The sequence below is a fragment of the Agelaius phoeniceus genome, chromosome 3 (assembly GCF_051311805.1).
Source record: "Agelaius phoeniceus isolate bAgePho1 chromosome 3, bAgePho1.hap1, whole genome shotgun sequence".
NCBI classification, from domain to species: Eukaryota; Metazoa; Chordata; class Aves; order Passeriformes; family Icteridae; genus Agelaius; species Agelaius phoeniceus.
In genome coordinates, this window is record NC_135267.1 from 112,524,306 (window position 1) to 112,549,765 (window position 25,460).

The 25,460-nt window shown below is 42.7% G+C and overlaps 1 protein-coding gene across 22 annotated transcripts in view; it reads right to left on the reverse strand.

Moving 5' to 3' along the window:
- Positions 1–810: 810 nt before the first annotated feature.
- The window catches only part of CCDC88A (coiled-coil and HOOK domain protein 88A), a 70,686-nt gene continuing 46,036 nt past the window's right edge, over positions 811–25,460 (reverse strand). For 5 of the 22 annotated variants that reach the window (XM_077176226.1, XM_077176223.1, XM_077176224.1 and 2 more), the window contains 15 exons: positions 25,297–25,458; positions 21,961–22,238; positions 20,883–21,026; positions 20,188–20,374; positions 19,680–19,825; positions 18,900–18,992; positions 18,490–18,704; positions 13,708–13,791; positions 12,449–12,652; positions 12,084–12,155; positions 11,449–11,535; positions 11,269–11,325; positions 11,044–11,124; positions 9,417–9,673; positions 6,960–8,217 (listed from right to left, as the gene is read on the reverse strand). In XM_077176226.1, the coding sequence (XP_077032341.1) occupies positions 7,210–8,217; positions 9,417–9,673; positions 11,044–11,124; positions 11,269–11,325; positions 11,449–11,535; positions 12,084–12,155; positions 12,449–12,652; positions 13,708–13,791; positions 18,490–18,704; positions 18,900–18,992; positions 19,680–19,825; positions 20,188–20,374; positions 20,883–21,026; positions 21,961–22,238; positions 25,297–25,458 (3,075 nt within the window). In that variant the 3' untranslated portion in view covers positions 6,960–7,209. Of the gene's footprint in view, positions 3,402–3,942; positions 4,043–6,959; positions 8,218–9,416; positions 9,674–11,043; positions 11,125–11,268; positions 11,326–11,448; positions 11,536–12,083; positions 12,156–12,448; positions 12,653–13,707; positions 13,792–17,730; positions 17,749–18,489; positions 18,705–18,899; positions 18,993–19,679; positions 19,826–20,187; positions 20,375–20,882; positions 21,027–21,960; positions 22,239–25,296; positions 25,459–25,460 lie in introns of those variants that run through there. The other 17 variants (XM_077176239.1, XM_077176238.1, XM_077176230.1 and 14 more) reach the window with 15 other exon arrangements.

Genomic DNA, 25,460 nt, shown 5'->3' on the forward strand with positions numbered 1-25,460 from the left:
GGTGAATGAACAATTACTATTAACTGAGTAGGAAAAATCACCATCTACAGTAAGGCAAGTTCCTTCACTCACAGCCTTACCATGTTTCCTTCATCTGGAAGGATCTGGTACCTTTCTTGGAGCTCTGAGTGACAGAACCCTTCACCATCCAGCAGTTCCAGTTCTCCACAAACCAACTGCATCTATCCTGGGAGTCATGTTCAGTGGGAAAGAAGTGACCAAAAAATGCTGCAGCTGTAGGAAGAGCACTAGAGAGATGTCCAGATACATGACATTTTATAGACTGAAGGGAACATCTGGTATTTAGGAATACTGGGTAGATGAATGAGCTCTGGACTGACAGATGCACCACTAAATTAGCTCCACATTGATACATTAGGATGTGTCTTTAAATGTAATATTTACCTTGCTCTCTCTCTGCCATTCACTCTCCCTCCCCCTTGACTTTTTTTTATTGTGGTACCCCTAAATCCCTTATCACTTCCAAAAAAAGAGCCTTAGATTTGACTTGCCAAGGTTTTTAAATCTGGAATGTTTTAAACGTGACAAATGGTTTGAAGGATGTGCACAATCCTGGAATCTGCACTGCCTAAAGCGTGACTTAACTTCATCCTCAGAAGGGATCCTGAGACATATCTCAGCAAAAATATCTACCAGGCTTCAAATACTACACCTGGCAAATCTAGAATGATTTCTTTTTGTATTTAATTATGAAATCAGTCTCTTTTTTTTTTTAATAATAGTATCAAAATAGTGTACAGTTAAAAGCTACCCAGCTCTACACAAATCACACAGGACAAACTACACATGGTCCAGAAAAATTCTGCTACAGTTTTATCCGTTTCCTTCCAGAAGAAATACTCACTGCACACATCACCACGACACCAATACCCTTCCAGTAACATCAGTTTCCAGAAAAAAAAGTGTGTATAAATATACACACACAAAATAAGAATAAAAATTATTTGGTTTGGCATTTTAATAACATCATTAATAAATGTATACAATGGCAAACATTAAAAAAATCAATATGTAAAGGAAATTACAGTTTTAAATAAGAGCTTTTTAAGTTCTGTTTCACACCTCGGTACATTCCTTTAAGGCAGTTTTATTAATATCAAAGCATTATTTACATATACATCATCAGCTACCCCTAAAAATCACACATGAGCTCCCTTTGTTAGGCTGCATCATGTCCTGGACAAAATTTAGAAATAATAATAATAGGTGCTGGGAATGTTACTAAATCCTCAGAGCCTACCAGAAAAGTAAATAGAACATACACATTGTATGGCATGAGAACTTCCTCTGTAACCTGGAACTGGCAGTGCTGGGGTTGGGATTGCTGGGGTACAAAGCTGCCATGTGCATCCCTGGCATTGGGAGCAGCAGGAACTGAGAGGCTGCTCCCAGGTTAAATTTGGTTTTTTATATTTCCCTTTAAGGGCACAGAGTGGGAAGGTTAAGAAAGGAAGAAGGAAAGGGGAATTGGCAGAGCACAGAGAGCCACCTGACTGCTCAAGTGCCAGGGAACCTCTCTGCAAAGCAAAGCAGCGGCTTGAGAGGAGCTGAGCTGGTCAGTGGAGCAGGAGGGGATCCCTGTGTGATGGAAAGGACACATCCAGCTCTGCTGAGGGCACTGACACTGCCCAGCAGTGCCCCACACACAGGAGTGTGTGCCAGAGTCGTGACAGTGACAGTCCCCAGACACAGCCACCCACCAGGGTCCTGGCAGGGATCCTGGCAGCATTTGGCACTGCGGTTTCATCTCCCGCTTCAAGAGCATTTTTCTGTAACAGTAACGTGACAAATGGCTCTGGCTGGGGGGTTGAGCTGCTCAGTCCTCTGTCAGCAGAGAGTGAGGAGAACCCAGGTCCTGAAAGGAGCTTGAGCCTGCTGCCATTCAGAGTGAGGAGAGATGTTCCTGATCTTTATGGCCTTTGAATTGTCTGTCATACCCGCTATGCCCTTAGTACAGATCTCTTAGCCCATTTTGTCACAAAGAAAATTTCAGAACAAACTCATTTTCAAGAAAACAAACAGAACATCTCCCCTTCTAAAGCTTACTGTGCATGCCTCTTTCTTCCCCTTTTTGAGAAGATTTCAAGCATTTCAATCTGTTGAACTGCCTTCAGCAGTGGGGCTCACCTTCTGAGGAAGCTGCAGGTGACATTATGCACCTGCCTGTTGGACACTCGGAGGTGACACAGGGAACTCAGCCCTTTACATGAGGAACAGGAATGTGCTTACTGGCTTTAATAAAATAGAACAACTCGTTTTGGGTCTCAGCTCCCATCAACTTCCTCTGAGCTCGCTGCAAAACTTTCCAGACAAATATATGCAACCACCAAATGTACCAATAATGTTTGTTGACTTTAATATAAATCAATAATGAACAAAATGTATCTAGTAAAAGATAACCTTAGAGGGAACTGATTGTAAAATGCATATGATATTATTTACATTTCTTTTTGCCATCAAGAAACCTCCTAAGCCACAATCAGCTCATGTCAAAAGACAAACAGTAAAAAAAAAAAAAAAATTAGTCAATACACAAACATCGTAAGACAGTCTTATCCTGGAAATGGCATTTGTGGAAAACAGCCTTCTATTAAAATAAAAGTTATAGAAAAACCATACTCGACATTTTCCTGTCAGAAACATCTGAACATACATATGCAGAGTAACTGGGGAATGTGAAAAACACAAAGGACAAACAATGTCTCTATAATACCATTATCCCATGACTCCCACTTCTGTTAGTTACCAAGCTTTTCCATGGATGTAAACAAATTTTTCTCTTGCAGTATGCAACAAAAATCAGCATAAACTTTCTTAAGAGCAATTTCATGCAGATTATGCTAACCAAATAAGGCAGTGAAGTGCCAGTAGCTGTGAGGTTTTTGTATCTGTATATACAGTCCATTTCAACAAAATTCTACAGCATTTCCTTTAGATTTACAGACGTAAATAGAAACTGCTAGTTTGGGGGGGTTTTGGCTAATTATTAGCAGAAGCTTAAGCAAATCAGTGGCTAATTTCAAAAACAGAAGATGAAAGAAGTTTTATTTTGTTTTTGATTTTTTTTCCCCTGGAGTAATTCTTGAGACCTTAAAATCCTTGGTCCTTAGGGAGATGAGAACTGTCCTTTATTCAGTAGATCTTAACAGTGCAATGTGCAATAATTCCTAAGACCATCTACACATTTTCGGCAGTAGACTCCAGTAGAGCTCCTTGATTCAAGGAAGGAAGGTAGGTAGGTAGGTTTTTATTTCTTGCCTGCTCTAGTCACGAAGAATGTAAAAAATTCCCTTAATTTTTATTAATGATTCCTACAGTCGCTGTCTTGTTACTTCAGATATAAAGGCTTCACACTGAGATACTGAAGGACACTTTTCTCTCTGTGTTCAGTCGAAAGGCAGAAAGAGAAAAGAGTGTAAGAAAAAGCTTCAAGTGTAGAGGCACAACACACAGAGTTCAGTCACTAACAGCACTAACAGCATGCACCAAAGGGGCTCAGGGAAGACGAGAAGAGGACAGAACACCAAAACCAAGCTTTATAAAAAGACAGATTCCATGGGGTACTGAATACTCTGAGTTTTGTTCAACTGTTCTTTCAGATTTACCTGTCCCTGCCCAAAAAACTGACTACAGTATTATTTCTTAACGGGATTTCTTTGAACTTTCTTCTGCAGGAGATTGGAAAAATAAAAATAAATGTCATTTTTAGAGGCAAAAGGCTGAGCAGGACGAGGTTCCCTGCCTCTGGAAGAAGCTCTGGAGAGCCGCCGGCCCCGGGCTAAGGAGTGAGCGCGAGAGAAGCCAGGGAAGCAAGCAGGATTTACATCTGGTTAATGCAATGTGCTCTGGGGCTGGGATGGAATGCTGTTAGTTTGTTGTAAATGAAATTCATCTCATTTACAGGTTGGGCAGGAAACTCACCACTTGGCCCACAGCTCAGGTAGTGGGTAATAGAATTAGGAGCTTTGTTGCTCCCTAGACCTGCTTTTTGAATTTCTGCTTTCTGGGATAGCTTCCACATCTGCAGAGAAAAGCATTTCAGGTTATTCATTGTGTTTATCAGGACATTAAAAAAACCCCTCATGCATTAAAACACATTCTACTCATTAGGAGAGCAAAAGGATACATGAACACTTCCTGGTTGTTTTTAGGAGGAAAGGACAGAGGAGAGGGACAGAAGAAACTCACTGCAAGTGCCTGCTCAGCTACACTCACTGACATTCATCTCAGCATTTACAGCAGCCAGGTGTTATTCCTAAAGCCACAGTCAGATACATGTCACCTTTAGCTACACCAACCCTACAATTCTGCATGAAGGGAAATAAAAAGCAACGATGAGGTGCAATCACAGCTGACTGACCCCAGCAGAGAACTTCTTTCATTGTGTTTTGACCTGCTGCACACCGACAGGAACGTTCACATTCAGCTCCACAAAGCACAAAACTGTCTTTGCATGCAACAGCTCCAACATGCAAAATGCAGATCTGAAGTCACCAGGCACTGAAAGCAAAGCATCAAGCAAACCCTGAGCCAGGCAAACCCTGAGCCAGGCAAACCTCAACTGTGAGCAAACGGCTGAGCTGAACAACAAAACCTTTCTGGGCAGCAGCCGCGTATTTCGTGTTTATCAGTACCATGCAAAGTCCTAACTCAGCACTGCCCAAGGCAGCAGGAACCAAGGAATGAGCAAGGGCTCCATCCTGCCATGCACATGAGGCTGAGGAGCAGCAGGGATTGGGAACGGAAAGAATTTCATGGAAACTTCCACTACTTGAACACAAACAGACATCCACGAACATCCAAACAGTGAAGGAAAAAAAAAGATCCTTCTGTCCATGACAACATTTTCTTTTTTTCATAAGGAACAAACAAATGTTGATAAGACATTATTCACAGCCATTAAACACTCTCTTGCAGAACATTCTGCTGCTGCTGCTGAACTCAGTGGAACAAAACAAGTTATTCTCCTCAGAACTGAAATGCAATTCCGTGCAAATTTATAAATCAGAGCAGAGTGGCTTGAGCTGGACAAGGTTAGTCTCCAACTCCAGACACTGGTGGCTCCAGGATATGCCTGCCTGGCAATTCCAAAGCCCTTGGGGTTTAAGAGGGAAGCTGAGGACAATACTGGAAGTTTTTGTAGGTGTGACTGTCTAAGAACCTAAGCAAGAGGAGGAGGCAATACCACACCTGAGGTTCCTGCAGCCAGAGTTATCTAAAGCAGCTGCACACCTTGTTCTGAGCAGTGGCTCTGCAGGGCACAGGGAAGAAAAGCCAGCCCCTGGCAGCACAGGATGAGTTTGTATTAAGGGCTCTCTCTAGGATTGCAATTCTTTAACCAACTTGCAAAATGCCTCGTGCACACATCACTTGGGATGCTGGTGCTCCTCACCTCCAACCTAATCCCAACACAGCTACAGATGAACTGAAGTCAAATGCATGACCCAAGACAGAACACTGGTCTTGCTCTGTGAGGGTAAATATGTGTGAAATTGAGATTATAGAGATTTCTCATTATTTGGCTGCTGAGATAGTTCCAGAGGGAACACAGCAATAACTGACTGTGTCCAGTCCTGGGAGAAGTGAGAGATTTATCAGCCCAGTAAGAACGAGTGGTACAGACCTGGGGAAGGACTGTGTCACATCCTCCAACAGTCATTTTATTCTCCACAGACATTCAATATCCTCCCCTTGCTCCTGAACTGCAGGGCTTCCCATCCCAAATAAAACAGAGCCCTTCCAGACTCCCACATGGGATAGCTGCTGCTCTTCCTTGGGAGCTATGCCTTCACTGCACCTCCCTAATTAAGCACTAAGGAATTAAAAGTTCAGCCCACACAGTGGTTCTGTGACTGCCACAAAACTGCTGGCAGAATGAATGCATTTGTACAAAACAGAATGTGACACTTGTTTTCAATATATATTTTCAATTTTAATTATTTTTCCTCTAGCTATACTGTCATTCCAATTTTTTATAACTGCCATAAACAATGTCCTCTTGCAAAGAAGTGCTCATGTCCAAAGCCTAGTGTAATTAGCTTAAATCTGATACAATTTTAAACTCTGTTTGAATTTACCATTGAGAAGTTTCAAGCATGTGCAGAGACAGTGGCACATTAACTAGTTACTTTTCAACATTTCTCTTTAGCTGCTCATCTGGAATTTAAGGAGCTATTTGCTGAAATATTCATATCCTCCCATAACCTTGCAAACAACTTGTTTTTTTTTTTCTTTTATTTAACTGCATTAATTTAACATTTTCTGTTATTTTGTTACACCATTTGTTTTCTGTTACATCAGTGGTACTTCCATTGACAAGAAAAAATGAATTTCCACCATACTCAAGACAGTTTTTTATTCCTATGCATCACAAGGAGCCTGTTATTTGACCCCTGATAAAATCAAACACTTCACCACAGTTGTACCCACGACTGGAAAGACAAAGCAGACAAAAGGGAAAAGGTGGAAAAGGTCATTTTTTCATGACAAGTGCTGTGTATCATGCAACTATTTATCACTTCTTTGTAAGAATTATCATTTCTGTTCAAGATTATGAATGGTCTGTGTGCTTATTACTCAGTATGGACAGTAATTAATATTCACTGTGCAAACTAGAGCCACTGAAGTATTTGGATTAGTGGGCACTTGTTCCTCATGCATTTATGCCATGACACAGCATAAATGAAAAGGGTAAGAAGACACTGAGGTATCTCTAAATGTTTCTTTCCATTAATACCTCATTTTTGAAAGAAGAAAAAAAAAGTTTTTTTCCCCTCCAGGTAGATAATCAGTGTATCACTGGTAGCCCTGAGAGCTCGAGCTCCACTGCCAGTGCTGTCCTTGTCCCAGGAATGCTGTTCCCTGTGCCGTCCCGGGCATGCGCTTGCTTTAACATGCAGCAGTAACCAACAGGAAAACACCAAAATATTTGCAATGCGTGACAAATAAAAATAGAGCTTGTATTATAAAGGCATGCAAAATATACACAGTGCAATTAATGTTTCATGCAGACTTTGGTGGGGTTACAATTCCACATTCAAACATGCCACAGTCCACAGGGAACAACCACCCCGCGGATAAACCAGCAATGATTCCCTTCATTGGAGGGAGTTTCCTCTGTCATCCAGTGGACATGGAGAACACCTTTATGGCATGTTAGACATAAATATTTAATAATACAGCTTTCTTTCATACACAGCCATACTCATACCACAGGGTCTGGTTATCTTCTGAGACCAGCAGTGGGGACTGGGCCTCGCCGGGGCCAGGGGCAGGGACAGGGTCCCCGGTCAGAGCTGCCCGTGGGTCACCCTGGGCCTTTGGAGCAGCACAAGGCTGCTCCTGGCTCCTCAGCACTGACCTAAACGCTGACACGTTTGCCTGGTCAGCTGCTTTGGAGGTGGATCTCGGGGGCAATCCACTGATATTGCTGACTAACTCGGTGTTGAGGGATAAGAAGGGCTGGGGCGCAGTGAAGGACCCTGCACTGCCACTCGCAGACCCGCTGGCTTTATCCCAGAACACACCCGCGCTCGGCAGTGTCCTCTCACGACCACCTGGCCTTTCCATCCTGGAAGGCTTGGCAAGCTCAGAGTGACCTCCCACAGGGCGTGCTGCGAGCGTGGGAGCTGCCTCTCCCTGCGGGCCACGCTCCCCCCTGGCAGGCACACAGTGAACACAAGGAGAGGACACCCGCAGAGCCGAGTACTCACTGGAGCTGGGCGGAGCACTCCTGTCAGCCGGGGATGCATCCACGGGCACGGGAGGCCTACTGTCCTTAGACAAAAAATCATGGATGCTTGTCCTTCGGGTGCTTCCTTCTGCCGTGGAAATGACGCTGCTGGCGCGAGGTAAGGTGGCGTAGGGGTTGCAGTCCCTGGATTGTCGCTGGGTCACAGTCGCTTGGATCTTTTCCTTCACGGAGCGGGGCTTCCCCTGGGCGCCGGGGGTGAATTTGATGGGAGAGCTACTGAAGTAGAGATCCTCAGCCTTCCTGAGGCTGGGCCTCACCAGCTGCTCTGGTTTGAGGGCTCGTCCATCTGAGAAATCCCCCGTGTTTCTGACACTCAGGGATCTCACGATCCCACAGCCAGCTGCTGGCTGCTTCCGCAGCTTCTCCCTCCCTGCCAGCTCCGAAGACTCAGACAAGCTCCTCATCACTTCATCTAAAAGGTTCTCCTCACTTGCAGACTTCATCTGTAAAAACAGCAAACAGAAGTTTCTAAATTGCAATTGTTCCCTTTCCTAAGCATTTGTAGATATATATATATATTAACAATTCTACAAAGATTTGGGTTTCTTTAAATTTCTCATCTCTAAAAGCAGAATTAAACATTTGTGATACATACTTAGGCATCTTCTGTGCAGTTTACAAAAACAGAGTTTAGGTGAATAATATTCAGACTCAGTCAAGTAAGACAGCAGTTGTTTTCAAAATGGTACCAGAGACAACTGGGCAAGAATTAAGCTAAAGGCATTAGAGAAATGCTCTGGCAGAAGACTGGAAAGCATGAATACCCTTCACCCAGAATGGGTCTGTGAGGCTGTAAAAGGGGTTCTGGGATTTGTGAACAGCAGCAGACCTGGCTTGATGACTTAGGCGGGTTTTTTATTTCATATTGCCAGAAGAGTATTGTCTAGTGCTTAAACCCCAAAAATCCTCAGGGAGACCAGAAGTGAGAGCCATGTTAAGTATCTAAACAAAAAATGCAGAATTTTCTCCAGATCTGTGTCACCTGCCCCAGGCAACCCTGGATCCTCACCCCTGAGAGGCCCCAGTCACAGTGACTGGCTGGCTTTATCCTACAGCATGATATCCTACAGGAGTTTGGGCAGATCTGCTCAAGAACCAGGGATGCAGAACCTGGAATTCCAGCAGAGATGAGGTGATTTAGGGCTTCTTAGAAACTGTCACTGATTTACAGAAACATTCCCTTCATCTAACTCCTGTCAAATTTCAGTAAGCTCCAAGGTCACTTTTGGTTTTCCAGTACTGTTAAGAAGATGAAACTGAAGCAGACAGGAGTCTCCTCAGGGAATGAAGTCAAACATCTTCCTTGTGCTTGATACAGGACAGATGTGACAGCAGCTGCTGCTGGACTGGAAGAAGAAGAGTGAACCCACTCTGAGCTCTGGTGCCCCATGCACTGGACAGCTTTGTCAGTACAGGCTGACCTTCCTACCTGACCCAGGGACCACAGAGGGTCACACTGCAAAATTCCACAGATTTCCTGCTGGAGAAACCAGACAGCGCATCAGGAGACAGAGCCTGTGACCCCTCAGTGCAGGTGTGACCGACAGCTCCAAGAAATCTTTCAGGAATCCTACTCACTGTGCCTTGCATGAATTCTGAGCCCCAGACGGGGCACTGTGTAGCTAAATCCTCTCACACTGACCTCACTGGAGTTACTCTTGTTGCTTTCCTCCAGGAACTGCTGCAGGGTGACCACTTCACTGCCAGGGGAGCCCGTCTGGGGGGGTTTGCCGTGACTCTCGGGCGTCCTGTGCTGGAGCACGGGGCTGGACCTGGTGTGGCCCTTCAGGTACTGGATGGGGCTGCTGCTGCTGCTGGACCAGGCCTCGTGCTCCTGGAGCAGGCTGAACTCCCCACTGCTGTGGCTCTGGGGCCTGCTCTGGCTGGTCACTGCACCTGCTTTGGGGGAAGGCAGGAAGGATTCCCATTAGAAACACACCGAGAAGCTGTAAACCTGTATAACCCCACTGAAGCCTGGAATGTTACCAGGTTTAGTTAGCATTCATTCTATTTAAAAGACTAAAAAAAAAGCCCAGTTGTTATTTTTTACTCTAAAATTACACTGCCCTGACTTACCTTTTGCAGCTCTTCAGACATGGCCTGATTTTTTTTTTTTAATAAAAACTACCTTTCACTTATAATCTGGGCCTCCACCTACATAATAACATATTCCAAGAGGTTAAAGAGACATCTCCACTCTTATTCAGCATCACTGAGAGGCATGGGGTAATTAAATGTTAAAGGAAATACAAAGGATTGAGTGGAAAGAAAATGTTGTCTCCAACCAGAACTACTCAGGAATGCTGCTTCTCCAACAATTCCTGCTGTTACTCCTAGTTTGTTACAACTGGCACCTGCAGGAAGCACATGGTGTTAGATACAAAATAAATTCCACAACACCAGTTCATTTTATTTGTCAGGAACTATGAATTGCTTCAAAAATACTGATGGATAATCAAGTATTTCCAGCTTCATGTCACTCCTAAGAAATGAAATGAAGTTTGAACCAAGATAAATTGTTTACGGTGGAAATGCCTAATCCTGTACAGACACTGGGGCAAGGAGGACCTCAAGGGATCTTTTACAGAAGGGAGCAATCCAGCAGATATAAAATAAACTATTACAAATATTCAGCTAGCATTCATTCCTAAATTTCCAGACAAACAGACACCATTTAAGAGGTGCAAGCCATGAATATAACATGGAGTCTTGAGCTGGCAGTGCTCTAGTCTAGTCTGTACAACAGTCTCCAGCTAAAAAAGCCACGAGATACAAAAATACATGAAATTTAGAGAATACTGATAAATCCAGGGATGTTAATAATCTATTTAAACCAAAATATAAAGGCTTCTAGCATGAATCACATGTGCCATTTTGTGCAGTTGTACAGCACACAGCTCACAGCAGCAGTGCAGTGCAGGAGGATGCTTGGAGAAAAAAAAAAAGGAGCAACTTCTCAGCTTAAAAAGCTTTTAAAGTAATTTGGGGGGGAATTCTTATTTTTCTTATTATAACAATATTATTCAGGTTAGGTTTGATTTAAAATAGTTGGTAACTTAAAAACTAACACCACCTTTGTAATATTTACTAAAACCATATAATACCTGTGCTTCTAATCTGGGGAAAGAAGGCTGTGAAACACTCAAGGAAGCACAGGCTGTGCTGTGCAGTGGGAGGTTTTTGTTGTGGGGGTTTTTGAACCTCTACAGACGATCTTACAGAGAAAAGAATGGAAATGAAGCACGGATGTGAATTCACCCCCAGCATACCTTTGACTTCATGGAGTGAAGCATTGTTATTGCTATTGCTAGTGGATGTCCTGCCACTATCAAGGCTGGCTGGTCTGGAAGCTGAATGGAAAATTAGGAGACACCATGATGAACAACATTTTAGCAGAGGACACTGCACCTTCACATTCTGCTGCCAGAATGCTCAGAGGATCATGCACGACCTCCCAGGCTGAACATGCCCATGGGAACAAAGTGGTTTCTTACAGATCAGAAAGCGAAGGAATTTCCAGGCGGTCCAAGAGGACACTTTGGAAAAGGGCACTACAGGAATAGCGAGGTACAGAGGAGAGGAAAAGAGAAAGAGTCTAGTTTAGAATTGAAACTGAGTGGGGAAGCAGGGATCAGACAGGGGCATGCAGGGGCTGCTGTGGTCAGGGCACTTACAACAGATCTGACAGGGAACCCTGCACAGGGCTGGAATGCCACGGACAGGAGGAGCAAGAGCATCTGCACAGATAAAGTCCTGTACTCCTAAGCCAATACAAGGGAAATGCACTGTTAGTAGCCTCCAAAATGTTTGCTGCTTGTACTCATTGTAAATGTTTATAGTACAGTTAAAACTCCACTTCTATTAATAGCCTATTTTTCACTTCAAAGCTTTGCTTGAAGGAACACTAAGGATTTTATAAACTACAGCCCATGGCAAATTTGGGGTTCACTGAACAATAAACATTGAAAACTCGGGCCAGATTTGGACTTGATTTTTTAAGATTGAAATGCTAACTTCCTTTATTTACTATTAACTCCAAATGGAAGTGAAAACATTTTCCCACTAAAAGGGAAAATGTTTTGATCCTGTTCAGATGCACTTCACAAATACTTTCTACCAGAGATACAGAACATCTGTCTGATGTAGTAGTTAAGAGAGAAAGGAGAATCTGAAGAAATGATACATTAGAGAGATATGAAAATCAGAGAGAGCATGCTCATTGCAATGATGCCATTCACCGTATTTTCACAAATTCTTTAACATTCACATCATATATCCTTAATTCATTTAATGAAAGCTCACATCTTACCATGAACTCTTGATCCTGTACTAGAATCATCACTAATACCTTGTGGACTTACATCTTCAAAGGATGTAGTATCTACACACAGAGACATAAAGGAAGATGTAAAATAAAATAAAGTGGAAAGATTATTAAAATACTTATCATTGGCAAAATGGTAAAAATGAAAGTATTTTTCAAAGCAATCAATTTTTACTTAGGAAACATTCTGTAGGAAAAACCTTGAAACATTTTATAAAATAACTGCAGTTATTAAACCGGTTCATTATCTTAGCACTGCAACTCAATCATTAAGATTGAAAAACTTAAAACATTAAGTCAAACCAATATTTACATAGTTACATCAGGGTGCAAAAAGCTTCTACCTATACCTTTATTATTTAGCAACTGCTTGGATCTGAAGCCTGTGGAGGAGTTGACAGTGGCAAAGTTGATAGCTGTAGTGGAGAAGGCCATAGCTCCCAATTCCTTCCTCCTTTTACCCGTGGATATATCATCAGGACCCTCCAGATGCTCAGAACTACCTGTCCATTGTCCTCCTGCCAGGACCATGGACTGCACCAGGTCATTCATGGCTGGGATGCAAATGAAAGCAAATGATCAGCGTGGGCAATGTACCTGCTCCGCTTGTTAATTTGCATTGCAAAGGTCGGACAGTTTTCTAAGCATTAAAGCGCCCGCAGCAGCAGCAGCCGGCAGGAGCAAACCACACCCCGGGTACCGCATGCAACAGGCTCGGCGGGAAGGGAGGGAGGGACGGGATTCGGGCTCCCGAGCCCAGGGAGGTGCTCAAAACGGGATTGGCAGGGATCGCCATGCGCCAGGTGCTGTTAGAGGCTCTGCCAGCCGCTTGCCGTGAGAAAATGGGATGAGCGGGGACAAAACGGGCACGGGTGCTCAGCCAACGGAGTGCCGGCGCTGCCACGGGATCCTTGTACAGTGCAGGTTACTGCAGGCACACTGGGGTTTACAGAGCAACAGAGAGAGGATCTGAAAAATACCACAGCTGATGATATTCACCTTTACTTCCCCAAACTCGAGAAAACTGTCCACCCCTCATTAGAAAACAAAACAAAACAAAAGAAATCAATGCAGCATTCTGGCAACGAGAACTGATGAACGCTCGCAGAGTGACAGACCACCAGAGAGCCTTGCACAATCTCCTACACTTGCTTTAAACAAAAAAAAAAAATAAAAATTACAGTGACTTCTGAACAAAAGGCTTATGAAACGTGTCATTTCAAAGTATTTCCGTTAACACAGTGCACTGTAAATTCATATACACATGGGGCCATGTGTATATAGACAGCTATGTATACAAATATATGCAGTCACAAGGCACTGAATAGATTATATGCATGTGCATGGCAACGTGTGGCTACGTGTGTGTGCACAGCTGCACAGACATAAAGTATTCAGTGCCAAAGTTCTTTTTTTTTAAAAAAAAAAAAGGGGGGGGGGAGAGAAAAAGTAAAAAGAAAAAAGCTCCAGCTCCTTGTACTGTAGCAGGACTTGCACATTGCAAAAGAGGAGGAAAAATAGAGCGCAGTCCAGGGAGAGGTTAGTGAAAAATTAGTAACGGAAGCCAGTGTAGCCATTGAGAAGAAGCTGAACTGTCATAAAGTCTTACACATGGAGCGACGGTAGAAGGCCTTCATTTTGTCTTTTTCCTTCGGTCTGTTCCTCAAAAAGGGCAGTCTTTTCAGTGCACCCACTTTTATGTCATAGCATGAGGAAAAACGGAAACAGGGAAATGAAAGAAAAAAAGGGAGAAGAACAGATGGAAGTTAAATGTTGAAACTAAGGAGAGAAATGAATGTCTGAGTTTAAGCTAGGTATGCTTATGCTAAAAGCTATCATTCTCCTGCTTCTGGGTGATAATGAAATATTGAAAGTACACTGAAACAGGAAAACTTCCATAGATCACTCAAATGCACTGAAAATTACAGTGCAGAGGGTAATACAGTTTGAAGCTCTTGAAAAAAATAAATGTAACTTCTTTGCAGGTGATTACAGGAATTGACCACTATGTAACTTTTACTGTGCAAAACAGCATTTTTTTTTGAACATAAAGAAAAATGTGAAGCAAAAAAAGCTGAAAATGAAAGCAACTCTAAGTACAATTTCTATGATAAAATATGTTCACATTGTTATTTTTGGGGGTTAATAACTTCTGTAATGCTTTGCCTCCAAATCTAAGAGGACACAGTCTATTACCAGTCTTCAGTTCTTCCATTCTGTGCTCAGTAATAACTTTGGTCATCTACTGTCTCATAGAAAACCTGAAAGGGCCTTCTCATCAATATAATTTGTGGGCATTATTTTGGTAAAATACTAAAATCAATCTGCTTCAAATGTGCAAGTATTTTAGCTGAAAAAAACACCAAAGGAAAAAAAAAACCCAAAACAGCAAAAGAAAATCCAAATTGTGAGTGTTGCTGTAACGTTTTGGGAGGGCCCAAGGAAAATCGAGTTAAATTCTACCAGGAGAATTACAGAGTTAAAATTACAAACAGTATTAAAAGAGGGAGGAGGGGGAAGTCACGAGTTAATCTTGTCCTTGGAGTCAGGAACTCTGCATTAGGAACTGCTGACCTGCCTGGGGTAAGTCTGGGGGCTGATGCCAGGCACAGGAGCCACCATGGAAAGATCCAGAAGGGGACAGGGGATGGAATTCCCCAGAGTGGCGATTTCTGCAGAGATGGCAGCAGCTCTGGTTTGTGCAGAGGTCTGCCAGACCATGCTCTGTCTCTGCAGCCCCTTTTGGGAGGTGTGCCCTGCTCCCCCAGCCTGGCACACAGCAGTTCTGTGTACAGAGCAGTGCATATATACCATAGATACCATTTACAAGTGCACATGAGCTACCCTGGCAGGGAAATATTCCCTGTTCCTGCCTCTCCATCAGCTCTTCCCATGCCTGCACCCACAGGAACAGGTTCCCAAACCAATCCAACCACAGAGGTCATTCTGCTCTATCTCTACTCTTTGTCATCAAGGCAACACAGGAGAAAAAAACTTCCTCTGTAACTTCTGTCAGCCTTTACAGACAAAATAACTCATCCCTCTGTGATCCTTTATGAAAGGTTACTGACTCCTCTTCACTAAAAACTCCTTAATCTTATGAAAAAGTAACCAGAGGATGCTCAAGGACTGTTTGAGTCATCTGTCCTTCCTGTCCATTAACACAGATCCCCTGCAATAGGGCTGATTTATGGCTCTCAGCAACTGTGCCCACCAGGAAACTCCCCTGCAACCACTGATGTCCTGCAAACCCTGCATCAAAAAGGCAAAATGCTTGGAAGGGAAACTGTGTCAGTAATATCTGCACAGAATTCACCTCAGAAAATGTCCTGGAACAGTAATTCTAATAAGTAATCCTGGGATGGCAGAGCTACAGCAAAAATCAACTGTTCTTTTTCTTTTCAGTATTCCATCAATACTTTCTTGCTTTCTGACCTGAGAATGAATGATGATGATTGCAGAATTCCTCAAGTGAGCAGGAGACGTTCCATTTTGTAACTCTCCTGCTTGCCTGAGATCCTCCGGGGAATTCTGTATTAAAATCCTGACATGTTTTTGTTCATGCACAGAAGAATTTATGAGGCAGAAATCTTCAAAATGCCTCAGTTTTGGGAGCCCAGAACACTCCTTTTATTCCCTCTGTGACACAGCATACCTGCTACTGGTGTTCTAGTAGAGATGACAATTTACTACCAGCCCTAACTCCTTGGGAACTTGTTCATTTCCTGAAATGGCTAAAGTGGAAGCCAGCAAAGGATATCTGTATTTCTCCACAGAAAACTAAAATCCCTTCTGCCTGCCTTGGGTTTTGTCTGGAAAAGCTCAGAATGGCCCAATCCAGAGGAAAAGCCCTGCACAGAGCAGGTGTCAGGTCCATGGCACTCACCTGATCCTGAGGGTGATCAATGATAATTTGTGGGCAGTACCTGGGAACAAGGAGGCATGGAAAGCCAAGGTGAAACCCTGCAGTCAGGAGCACACACCCTTCCTGCAGGATTAACCTGTGCTGGGACAGCAAAAGCCCTCCAGACATCCCTTCCTTCCCACAGGGATCAGACACAGACCTCAGGTGGTGTTCTCTGAGAACAGGGTAACCTGATTTTTGTGCCAAGATCACCTTTCCCAGGGAGATAACAGCTCACCTGGAAACATTTGCATGAGAAAGTGGCCTGTGTTGGAAAAACACAATCGCCATCACCACCCACAAAAGAGGAAAAACTACAGATGTCACACACAGCAAACACTTTTGAAATCAGTATCTCTGACAGGGAATGGGGGGTGTGTGAGCCCTGTGGATCCTGGAGATCTCTGTGTCAGGTACTCATTCCTCCAGCTCAGAACATTGCTGGTTTGTGCCAGGGAAGGTGAGCTGCCTTCTCCTGCCTCCTCAAGGACACTCAGGACATTTCACCTCACTGGAACCAGCTCCTTGCCAGCTGCTGGAGGTCAGGGTGGCACAGAACTCTTCAGAGCCAGAGCTGCCTTCAGCCAGCACCTGAGCACTGGCACAGACAGGCTGCACTCACTGTTTGCTCCCTCCTGTAGCTCCTTCAGTGGAAGCTGCTACTGCCAAACTGCTTCCCATGGAAAAGAAAGGACCCAAATCCTGGGATTTAGGACTTACAGTCACTCTAGGAGCAGAAGAAGAAGACTGCAAAATGTGCACCATCACCAGCACTCGTCACACTGAGATATTCTCTCTGCTTTGTGAGGCACAAATTGTCTCAGATCTCTGCCTCAGAGCTGAGCTGGCACAAAATGCATCCGAATTCTCTCCAAAACTCTGGTTTCCATGGCGACATGTGTAATGGAGGAAGGTCAGGATCCGGAATTAGATCAGCCCTTCCAGTTTGTGGATAAATACACTGGGATTAAGGGAAACATGAGCAAGGTCCATGGAGTAGAAAATTAATGAGGTCTGAACAGCTTCAAACCTCTTTTGAGGCTCAGCCACCGTAAGTGCAGCCGTGGCTCCCCAGGAGGGTAACTGCACACTACAAGGTCCCAAGAATCATGCAAAGAAAACTGTCACAGAAAAGCCCTTCCAGAACATGACATTGCTGACACAGATGCAGATGGGCTGAACCACAGCGTGCACACTCCCAGCTCCCCCTGACACACATCCAGGACAGCTCCAGTCACTCCCCAGTTCCACACCACTCACGGTTTGGATGTAAAAGCAACAGTTGCTTTTTAAAAAAGTTTAAAAGTACCCGGTTTGATGCTTACACTGAAAAAGGCTGATCTCCCCAAAGGGGCAACTTAGTAACAAAAGTGCTAAAATGTACCCTTAAACTATATTTTCTTCAGTTATTAAAAAATACAGATCTGATTTTAACTTTTCCTGAAATAGCATTTTTGGGATGTTTTTAACTTTGACTAAGCTTCTGCAAGAAGCACAGAAGAAAAAAAAAACCACATCATAATGGCTGTAATAATTCACAGCTGGCACAAACCCCAGACCTGCTGTCTTTTGAAACCCAATACATTAAATTTAAAAGTAGTAGTGCAAACATTGGAAGTGACTGTTAATGCACATGGATTCTGATGCTTTTACATGCACAGCCAAAATGCTTTTGGTGCATAGCTATTAAGCAGAACCATTACATCCTGATAACTTGGCTGTAACTACCTCTCAAGTTGTGAGAAACTGGGCAGTTTATGATTCATGCCAAAAGTGAAGAACAAAAGACACAGATAATAAATAATAATAAACAGAATCTGGCCTTATAGATCCTAATGGGGGCACCCTAATGGGATGGCTATCAAATCTTTCAAGGTCAGCAAATCTGGAATATTCCATCTAATCACACTTCTGTGGGTCCTCATTCTCCCTCTCAACCACTTCACTCCAATTTCAGGATCAGAAACAATTCCTGTATTTTTAACAGGCTGTGTTTCTACAGTAACACTTCCTGTCACATGTCCAAATTTCATTGTTGGTTTTGTGAGATGCTGGGGGAACACCTTCAGACAGAAGGTGTTTTTAGCAACTCAAGGATGTTAGCACAGCCACAGCTTGGAAAACACTTTCAAGACAAGGGGAAAGAGTCATGCTGGGACAAGAGGGAGAAACAAAAAGGGCCCTTGTGGTGACACTTGACATTCTATCCCAAATCCTGCTCGCCTGACCCAGTACCAGCGCCTGCTTCATCTTACCCAGGCACTGTGAGTGCATTTTAACACTTGAATTTTGAGGTACAGAAATGCTCAAAACTAGCTCTGCTCAAACACTTCAGGGAGTTTGCAAGAAGTTCTGCCCTTAATAAATTAATCCAGGCTTCATACCTACAGACTTAGAAACGATCTTTACAAATCCTCCACAACACGCAGTCGTTTCCAACATTTAGCCAAGGTTTATTCAGGGAACGAAGTGGTTTGCAGTACTCACTGCTACTCTTTTTGGTGCCCAGGGTCTGCCCATCCTCCAGGGAGTTGGAGCCCACGGAGGAGCTGTCCTGGCTGTCCTGGTGGGGCAGCTGCAGGAATCCCTCGCTGGACTCGGAGCGCGTGGGCGTCAGCGTCACCGACTTGAGGCGCTCGCGGTTCCCGTCCTTCTTGGACTTGATCAGCTTCCTCATCTTCAGGGTGATCCAGTTGCCCCTTCTGTCATCAAAACCACAGCACATTCACTGCATTTACAACACATTGCTTAGGCCTGCAGAGCCAACTGGTTTTTATGCAAGGCAGACGTGATTCTGCTCCCACAATTGTAATGGAATCTCCATTTTCAGCGGGAACGGAACAGGCCTGCCGTGCTTTAGAGCTGGTTTATTTTACATCATGTTTGTTCACCAGTACCTTCTTGGTGGGGATGGCTCATAAAATTTGTACTGATCCATTATCTTCTCCTCCAGCTTCTCCTTCTGCCGCCTCAATTCGTTTAGTTTGTCACTGCAAACAGAAATTAATGACAATTTATGCTTCAAAAACATACACAGGATGCGTGGGCAGCACAGTCCTCAGGGAATCTGTTATCTGAGAATTGTCACCTTCTGTGAGGAATTCATACATAACCCTTGGCTCTTATTGAAAAAGCAAGAGATACAGCAAACAATCACCCTTAGGCTTAACTTCATGATATAAAATGGAATAAAATTCCATTTGCCTTTTTCACATATTCCTCCTTTTCATATAAAGTGCTCTATCATTTAGATAAGCACATTTTCTCTCCTCTTGAGTCCACTAAAGAAGCTTAGATTACAAATCTACAAATTAATCTACAACGTATATAGACTCATGTATGAATATTATCAATCTACAAATACAGTGTTTACAAATCTAAACTTGGCCAGTAGTAGAATGAGGAATAAATATCAGTTTTATTCCTTATTTGCATCGTCAGTAATGAACACAATTGCACTGATCCTTTAGAACTACAAATATGTTGCTATTTTGAGTTACCTGTTTTATGTTTATCATTGAAATTCTTATTTTAAAGAGAAATTCTTATTTTAAAGAGAAACATTTCAGAAGTAGCACGTGTCTTAAATTCTATATTTAACAGAAGCTTTTTTAGAAAAATGCAGGTATTGGTGTCACTGCCCTAATCCCTGTGACTTCCTTGTTTTCACAACTCACATGTACTGCCTTTGCTCTACATGGAACAGATCCTTGCTTTCCATGTTCTGCTCCAGTAATGTTCTGTTCTGCAGCATTAAGGTCTGGATTTGATCCAGCAGGTGTCTGTTTTCCTCCTCCAGGTTTCCTTTCAGTTGGCTGAGCAGCTGTTAGAACAGAGGAAATTGCCCATGCATTTATATGTGAGTGTATTTTACACACGGATAATAAGATTATCAAGTAAATTTAGGTCTACACAGGGGTTCTTAAATCAAACTCAAAATGAAATCATGACTCAACTGATAAAAGCCTCTTTGATGCCTTAAATAATTTAAACCAGTTTCCCTAATATGAGCCCGAGATTGTGTATTGCCTGTACAGCAGGCAAATTAATTAGTCTTTGGCTCTACTTCATTATCTATAAATGACTGATACTCCAGCACTTCATATGATTTTATGAACCAATAAATACAGTTATAAAAATATTCCAGTGATTCCAGCCATTACAAGCAGCAGAATTCCCACATACCTCACACTGGTTATTTAGCTTTGTCGATGTAATATCCAGTTGCTGGTACTGTTCTTTGAGTTTGGAAAACTCAGCTTCCAACCGTGTTTGCTCCAGTTTGGAATTGTTCAACAATGTTTTCAGATTCTTGTGGTCAGTCTGTAGCACTTCATTCTCCCTCAGGAGCTGAGTGTACGTGTGAGTGAGCCTGGGATGCAAAGACACTATCAAAGAATGCTGGAAATGAATTTGTTACCCACACTCCCTCTGAAGCATGACATTTCCAACTACTCCATAAAATAGACACACAAATTCCTCACTGTCACATACTGTAAGGTATCCCAGCCTGATTTTCCTAGGAATGTGTTCTGCCTTTGAGCCAAGCACTGTTCTCTGTACATTTAAATACAAAGCAGCATCTCTATGTCACAACTGGTTTTAAGATGCCACTTTTCAGAATAAAAGAATCTAACAAACAGCCAACACAAAACAGGAATGACCCAAACTCTGGCAATCACAGAGGTTACATATTTCCTGGGCTCCCTCTGTCCCTCCTGGGCCCTGCCATGCCCCTTTGTCCCACATGTCCCCCCAGGATATAAAGATTATTTTTGTGGGATCATGAATATTTGGAATAGCAGCGTCAGGTGTCAAAGAAATGTGAAGAACACACCACTTGTTTAGGCTGTGTATTCAGGTGCCAGAATTCTCTTTACCTTTCATTTTCATCCCGAAGTTTTTTATATTCTGCTGCCACAGTTTCATGTTTCTCACTTTGCTGCAGCATTTTGTCCTGCTCTGTCTTGAGAACCTTCTCCAGCTCTTCCAGCTGCACTTTCTGTTTCAGCAATTGATTGTACCTGCAAAGACAATACAACTGGTGGTACCTGCAAAGACAATTCCTTTTGTGGAATGATCAAAAAAAAAGGGATTTTGATGAAATGGCCTCTGTTAAAGTAATAATTTAGTGATTGAGTGATTTTATTCATTCTACCATTTTATTAGAGAGCTGTGGAAGCCCAGGGCACTGGGACTATTTCTCTGTCTGCTCTGGGGTGCCCTGACCCCCAGGGGAGCACTGCCTCTGACCCTCATTCATGGAGAAAGTTTCCTAGACTTCAAGATAGACTGGAATCCACAAAAGTGTGAAATAGATTATAGAGAGCAGTGTAGGTGCATCACTTGGTGAGAAATTGAAGTTTTGGGATTTTTAGTGTGTTGTGGAAATAGATTATAGAGAGCAGTGTAGGTGCATCACTTGGTGAGAAATTGAGGTTTTGGGATTTTTAGTATGTTGTGGAAATAGATTATAGAGAGTAGTGTAGGTGCATCACTTGGTGAGAAATTGAGGTTTTGGGATTTTTAGTATGTTGTGGATGGAAGCAAGATGGAGGGCACAGGGTGTCATCCTGGGTTTCTTCTTCCTCCTTCTTCATGGGTTTGGGTGGCATTTTGTAATTGGGTAGAAAAGTCTGCATTGGGGGCTCTGTGGGATCAGTCATTGGGTTAAAAGGGAAAATAATCTAGGTGTCAGTTCTTAATTGGATAGTTCAGTCTTAAAAGGCCTTGTAACAAGAGATTGTTGGCCACTTTGTGCCCTCTAATGAAAAGTTGCAGAACTCACAGCAGTGAGATAGGAAATTTTGTTTTACTGATAAGAAATAATAAACACCTGAGTCTGAACATGAATTACTGCCTCAAGTGCCTTCAATGCAGACCCAGAGAAACCAACAAGTGATGCCCCCAGAGAGAGCCATTCCTATGAATGGCAGCGTGCTTTTCCTGAGTACTTACCTATCCTCCAAGTCCTTGTGCTCCACCTCCAGGTTCTTGTGGGCAGCCTTGAGGCTGCCGTGCTTGGCGATCAGGGACTCGTACTCGGCGGCCTGGCGCTCGTGCAGCTGCTCCAGGCGCTCGTGGTCCTTGAGCAGGGCCTCGTAGAGCCCCTTCAGGTCCTCGCGCTCCTTCAGCACCGCCTCGTTCTCGTTCTCCAGGGCCGACTGCTGGATCAGCAGCTGCGCGTTCTGGTTCATCAGCGACGTGCTCTGCGAGTTCAGCGTGGAGTTCTCAACCTGCAGCCACAAACGGGGAGCGCTCGCAGTTATTCCATCCCCCACCTCCCAAAGACTTCTCGGGTTTAACCCTTCTCCACCTTCTGGTTGTTCCACTGGCTACTGGTGTACTGGCAGGGAATGCCCTGATGAAGGCAGGAATGATGTGTCTGACTCCATGTTCTCAGAAGGATATTATATTATATTATATTATATTATATTATATTATATTATATTATATTATATTATATTATATTATATTATATTATATTATATTATATTATATTATATTATATTATATTATATTATATTATATCATCATACTATATTATCATCATACTATATTATCATCATACTATATATAATAATAATGTTACAATATCAATAATATTAACATATTATATTGATATTATATAATATTATATTCCATTATTATAGTATATTATTCTAATTACACCACAATATTAATATTAATATGTTATATTAATAATATATAATATTATTATATTATATTAAAGAATATTATGTTATACTAAAGAATACAGAAAAGCTACCTAGTGAATGCTAAAAAGATAATAATGCTAAAAAGATAATAATGAAAACTTGTGACTCTCTCCAGAGTCCTGACACAGCTTGGCCCCGATTGGCCAAAGAGTGAAAACAACTCACAGCAGAATCAATGGAACAATCACCTGTGGGTAAACGATCTCCAAACACATCCCACATGTGAGCACAACACAGGAGAAGCAAATGAGATAAGAATTGTTTTCCTTTTCTCTGAGGTTTCTCAGCTTCCCAGGAGAAAAATCCTGGGTGAAGGGATTTTTTCAGAGAATGTGAATGCCACAGATAACCTTTTCTTACATCCCAGGAGACAGCTCCAATTCAAAATGTTCCAAGAGTATTTCTTAGCAGAAAGCACTGAAGCATGTGATTGAATTCACTGGGATGGATCAAGTTATTATTTACCTTTCAACATCTGTTAAAATGTTATCTTGCTGACAGAGCTGTTTTCCCCTAGCACCGAGATACCTTAGAGAAATGGATCACCAGTGATCCTGGTAAAAGCCAAATCTGTGCCATGACTGAAATAAAATGGACTTTCACTCAGGCATGCAGATTTATTTTTTAAAAAATTCTGTAGTGTCACCATGATATCTTCATGGTATCCACACATTCCTTCACAATGAGAGTTCCAATAGGAACATCCATTTAACAGAGAGAGGGAGATAAATAACAGCACCTGGGAGGAACTCCCCATGTTCTGTTCTGTGCTCTTCTGTGGAACAGCACCAGTTCTCCAACCACTGTCCCAGAACAGTATTCATGTGTATTAATACACTAAAGCCTTCAACCTTAAACAGTTTTTAAAAGCCCCAATCAACCAACAACTTCACTTCTTGCGTCTCTGGAGAAATCCTTGGATATCTTAAAGAACTGGTGCTTGTCACCTGACCTGTACCAGCTTCATTCTCTTTCCTGTTCAAGAGATGAAAACCACAAACTACTGAGCCCTCTAATACCCTCGGGGTATCTATTAAGGAAAAAAAAAATTCCATCTCTCACTCCAGTTCCTGCTGTTACCAGGGAACAAATCCCTTCCTGCTGCAACTGCAGGGTTCTTTGTTACAGATGAGAAAGCCGAATCTTTCACTGGAAATGAAGTCATGTCTGATGGCATGGGTGTGCTGGGAAACTTCCCAGGCTGAAGGCTGAGCTTGGTTAGGTCAGAATTCCCAGTCACAGACTGGGAATTCTTGCAGACATCCTTTCCCTTGGCTGCTCCTTATGGGTATCAGCAGGAAGAGAAGGATTAACTGCTGAGGGACAATTTTGGCACAGTCCAGGTAAAGCAGCTCAGTCTGCACTTCAGATTTAGCCAACAGTTCATCACTTTGATTTTCCTGAACATATTTCAACCTCCACTCGGATTTGCAGTTCATAGAGAATTGTTTTGCCAGAGGAGAGGCCTGTGCTGCTGGGCATGAGGCAAAAAAGGAACTCTACAGATATTCCTGGGGTTTGGTGATGAAGGGAACTACAAAGCCCTCAGAGAGCTCTGAATCCCAGCAATCCCCTCTCAACTGCTTTAATGGGACACTTCCATGTCACATCCACTGGTTTTAACAACCAGAGCTGGCACAGGGTGTGCACCAATGGCCTGTTTGACTGCAGTGCTGGGCACTAATAACATTTAGTCATGGGACAACAACATTCTGCTTGCCAGGAGGAGACTCCAGGCATCCACCAAAAGCATCATGTGTTCCATTCAAACAGTCCTTGACATCTTGATTTCCATCACCCCTCCATCCTTTCTGACACTCTTTATTATTCCTGCTGCATTGGGGGGTTTTCATCCCCTCATGATGTAGTTTTGATTCTTAGATCACCAAAAGCATTGAATTGATTAACAAGAATATTTAATGTTTAAAGAAAGAAGATACATATTTAATAACCCTATTAAACTATAAGGCCAGCATCTGAATTTTGGCCAGAAGAACTGCAAGACTCTGGGGACAACCATTTTTATAATTTCCATGGTCCCACATTATCTTTTTTACTGCCTTGCAATTATCTAAATTCAGGTCTTCACATATTTATGTAGCCTTCCATTTTTTTTTTGATTTTTTGAAAATCTTCTGTATTGAAGTATCTTTATTTTCCTCTTAGGTATGGCCTTACTTTTTGGGTTTTTTTGATATTTATAAAAATAGATAAAATTTATCAGAATATGGTTGAACATGCTACTTCCCTGATCTAATTTGTATGTATAAATACAATAAAATCTCAAGGAATCTTGGAAGACTGAGTAAGAGAATCTACTCTACTTCTAAGTATAAAGTCAAGATTTTACACTGGACAAAGAATTCAAACAGATTTCTAAAAATGTGGTTATTTATCAGCAAACAAACTATTTGTGACTGCAGAGTGCAGATTATTCTCACATCACCTTCTTTCCCATGTCTCTGCAGGAAGCCAAATGTGATTTCAAAGCTAACCATAACAACGCATTTTAAGTTTTCCTTTGGGAAAAAACCATTTGAATTTTATTTTTGAAATCAAACGAAGGCAGCATTACCTGCAGCTTGGCATTCTGAGTTTGCAGAGTTGTGTTTTGCTCCTGCAGGGACACAGTCTGTCTCTGCAGGGCCAGGATCTGGGCCTGCAGGTTGTTGTTCTGTGTCTCGAGCTGCTTGAGCTGCGTTTTCAGCGCCTGCTTCTCCGCCTGCAGCGTCGCGTTCT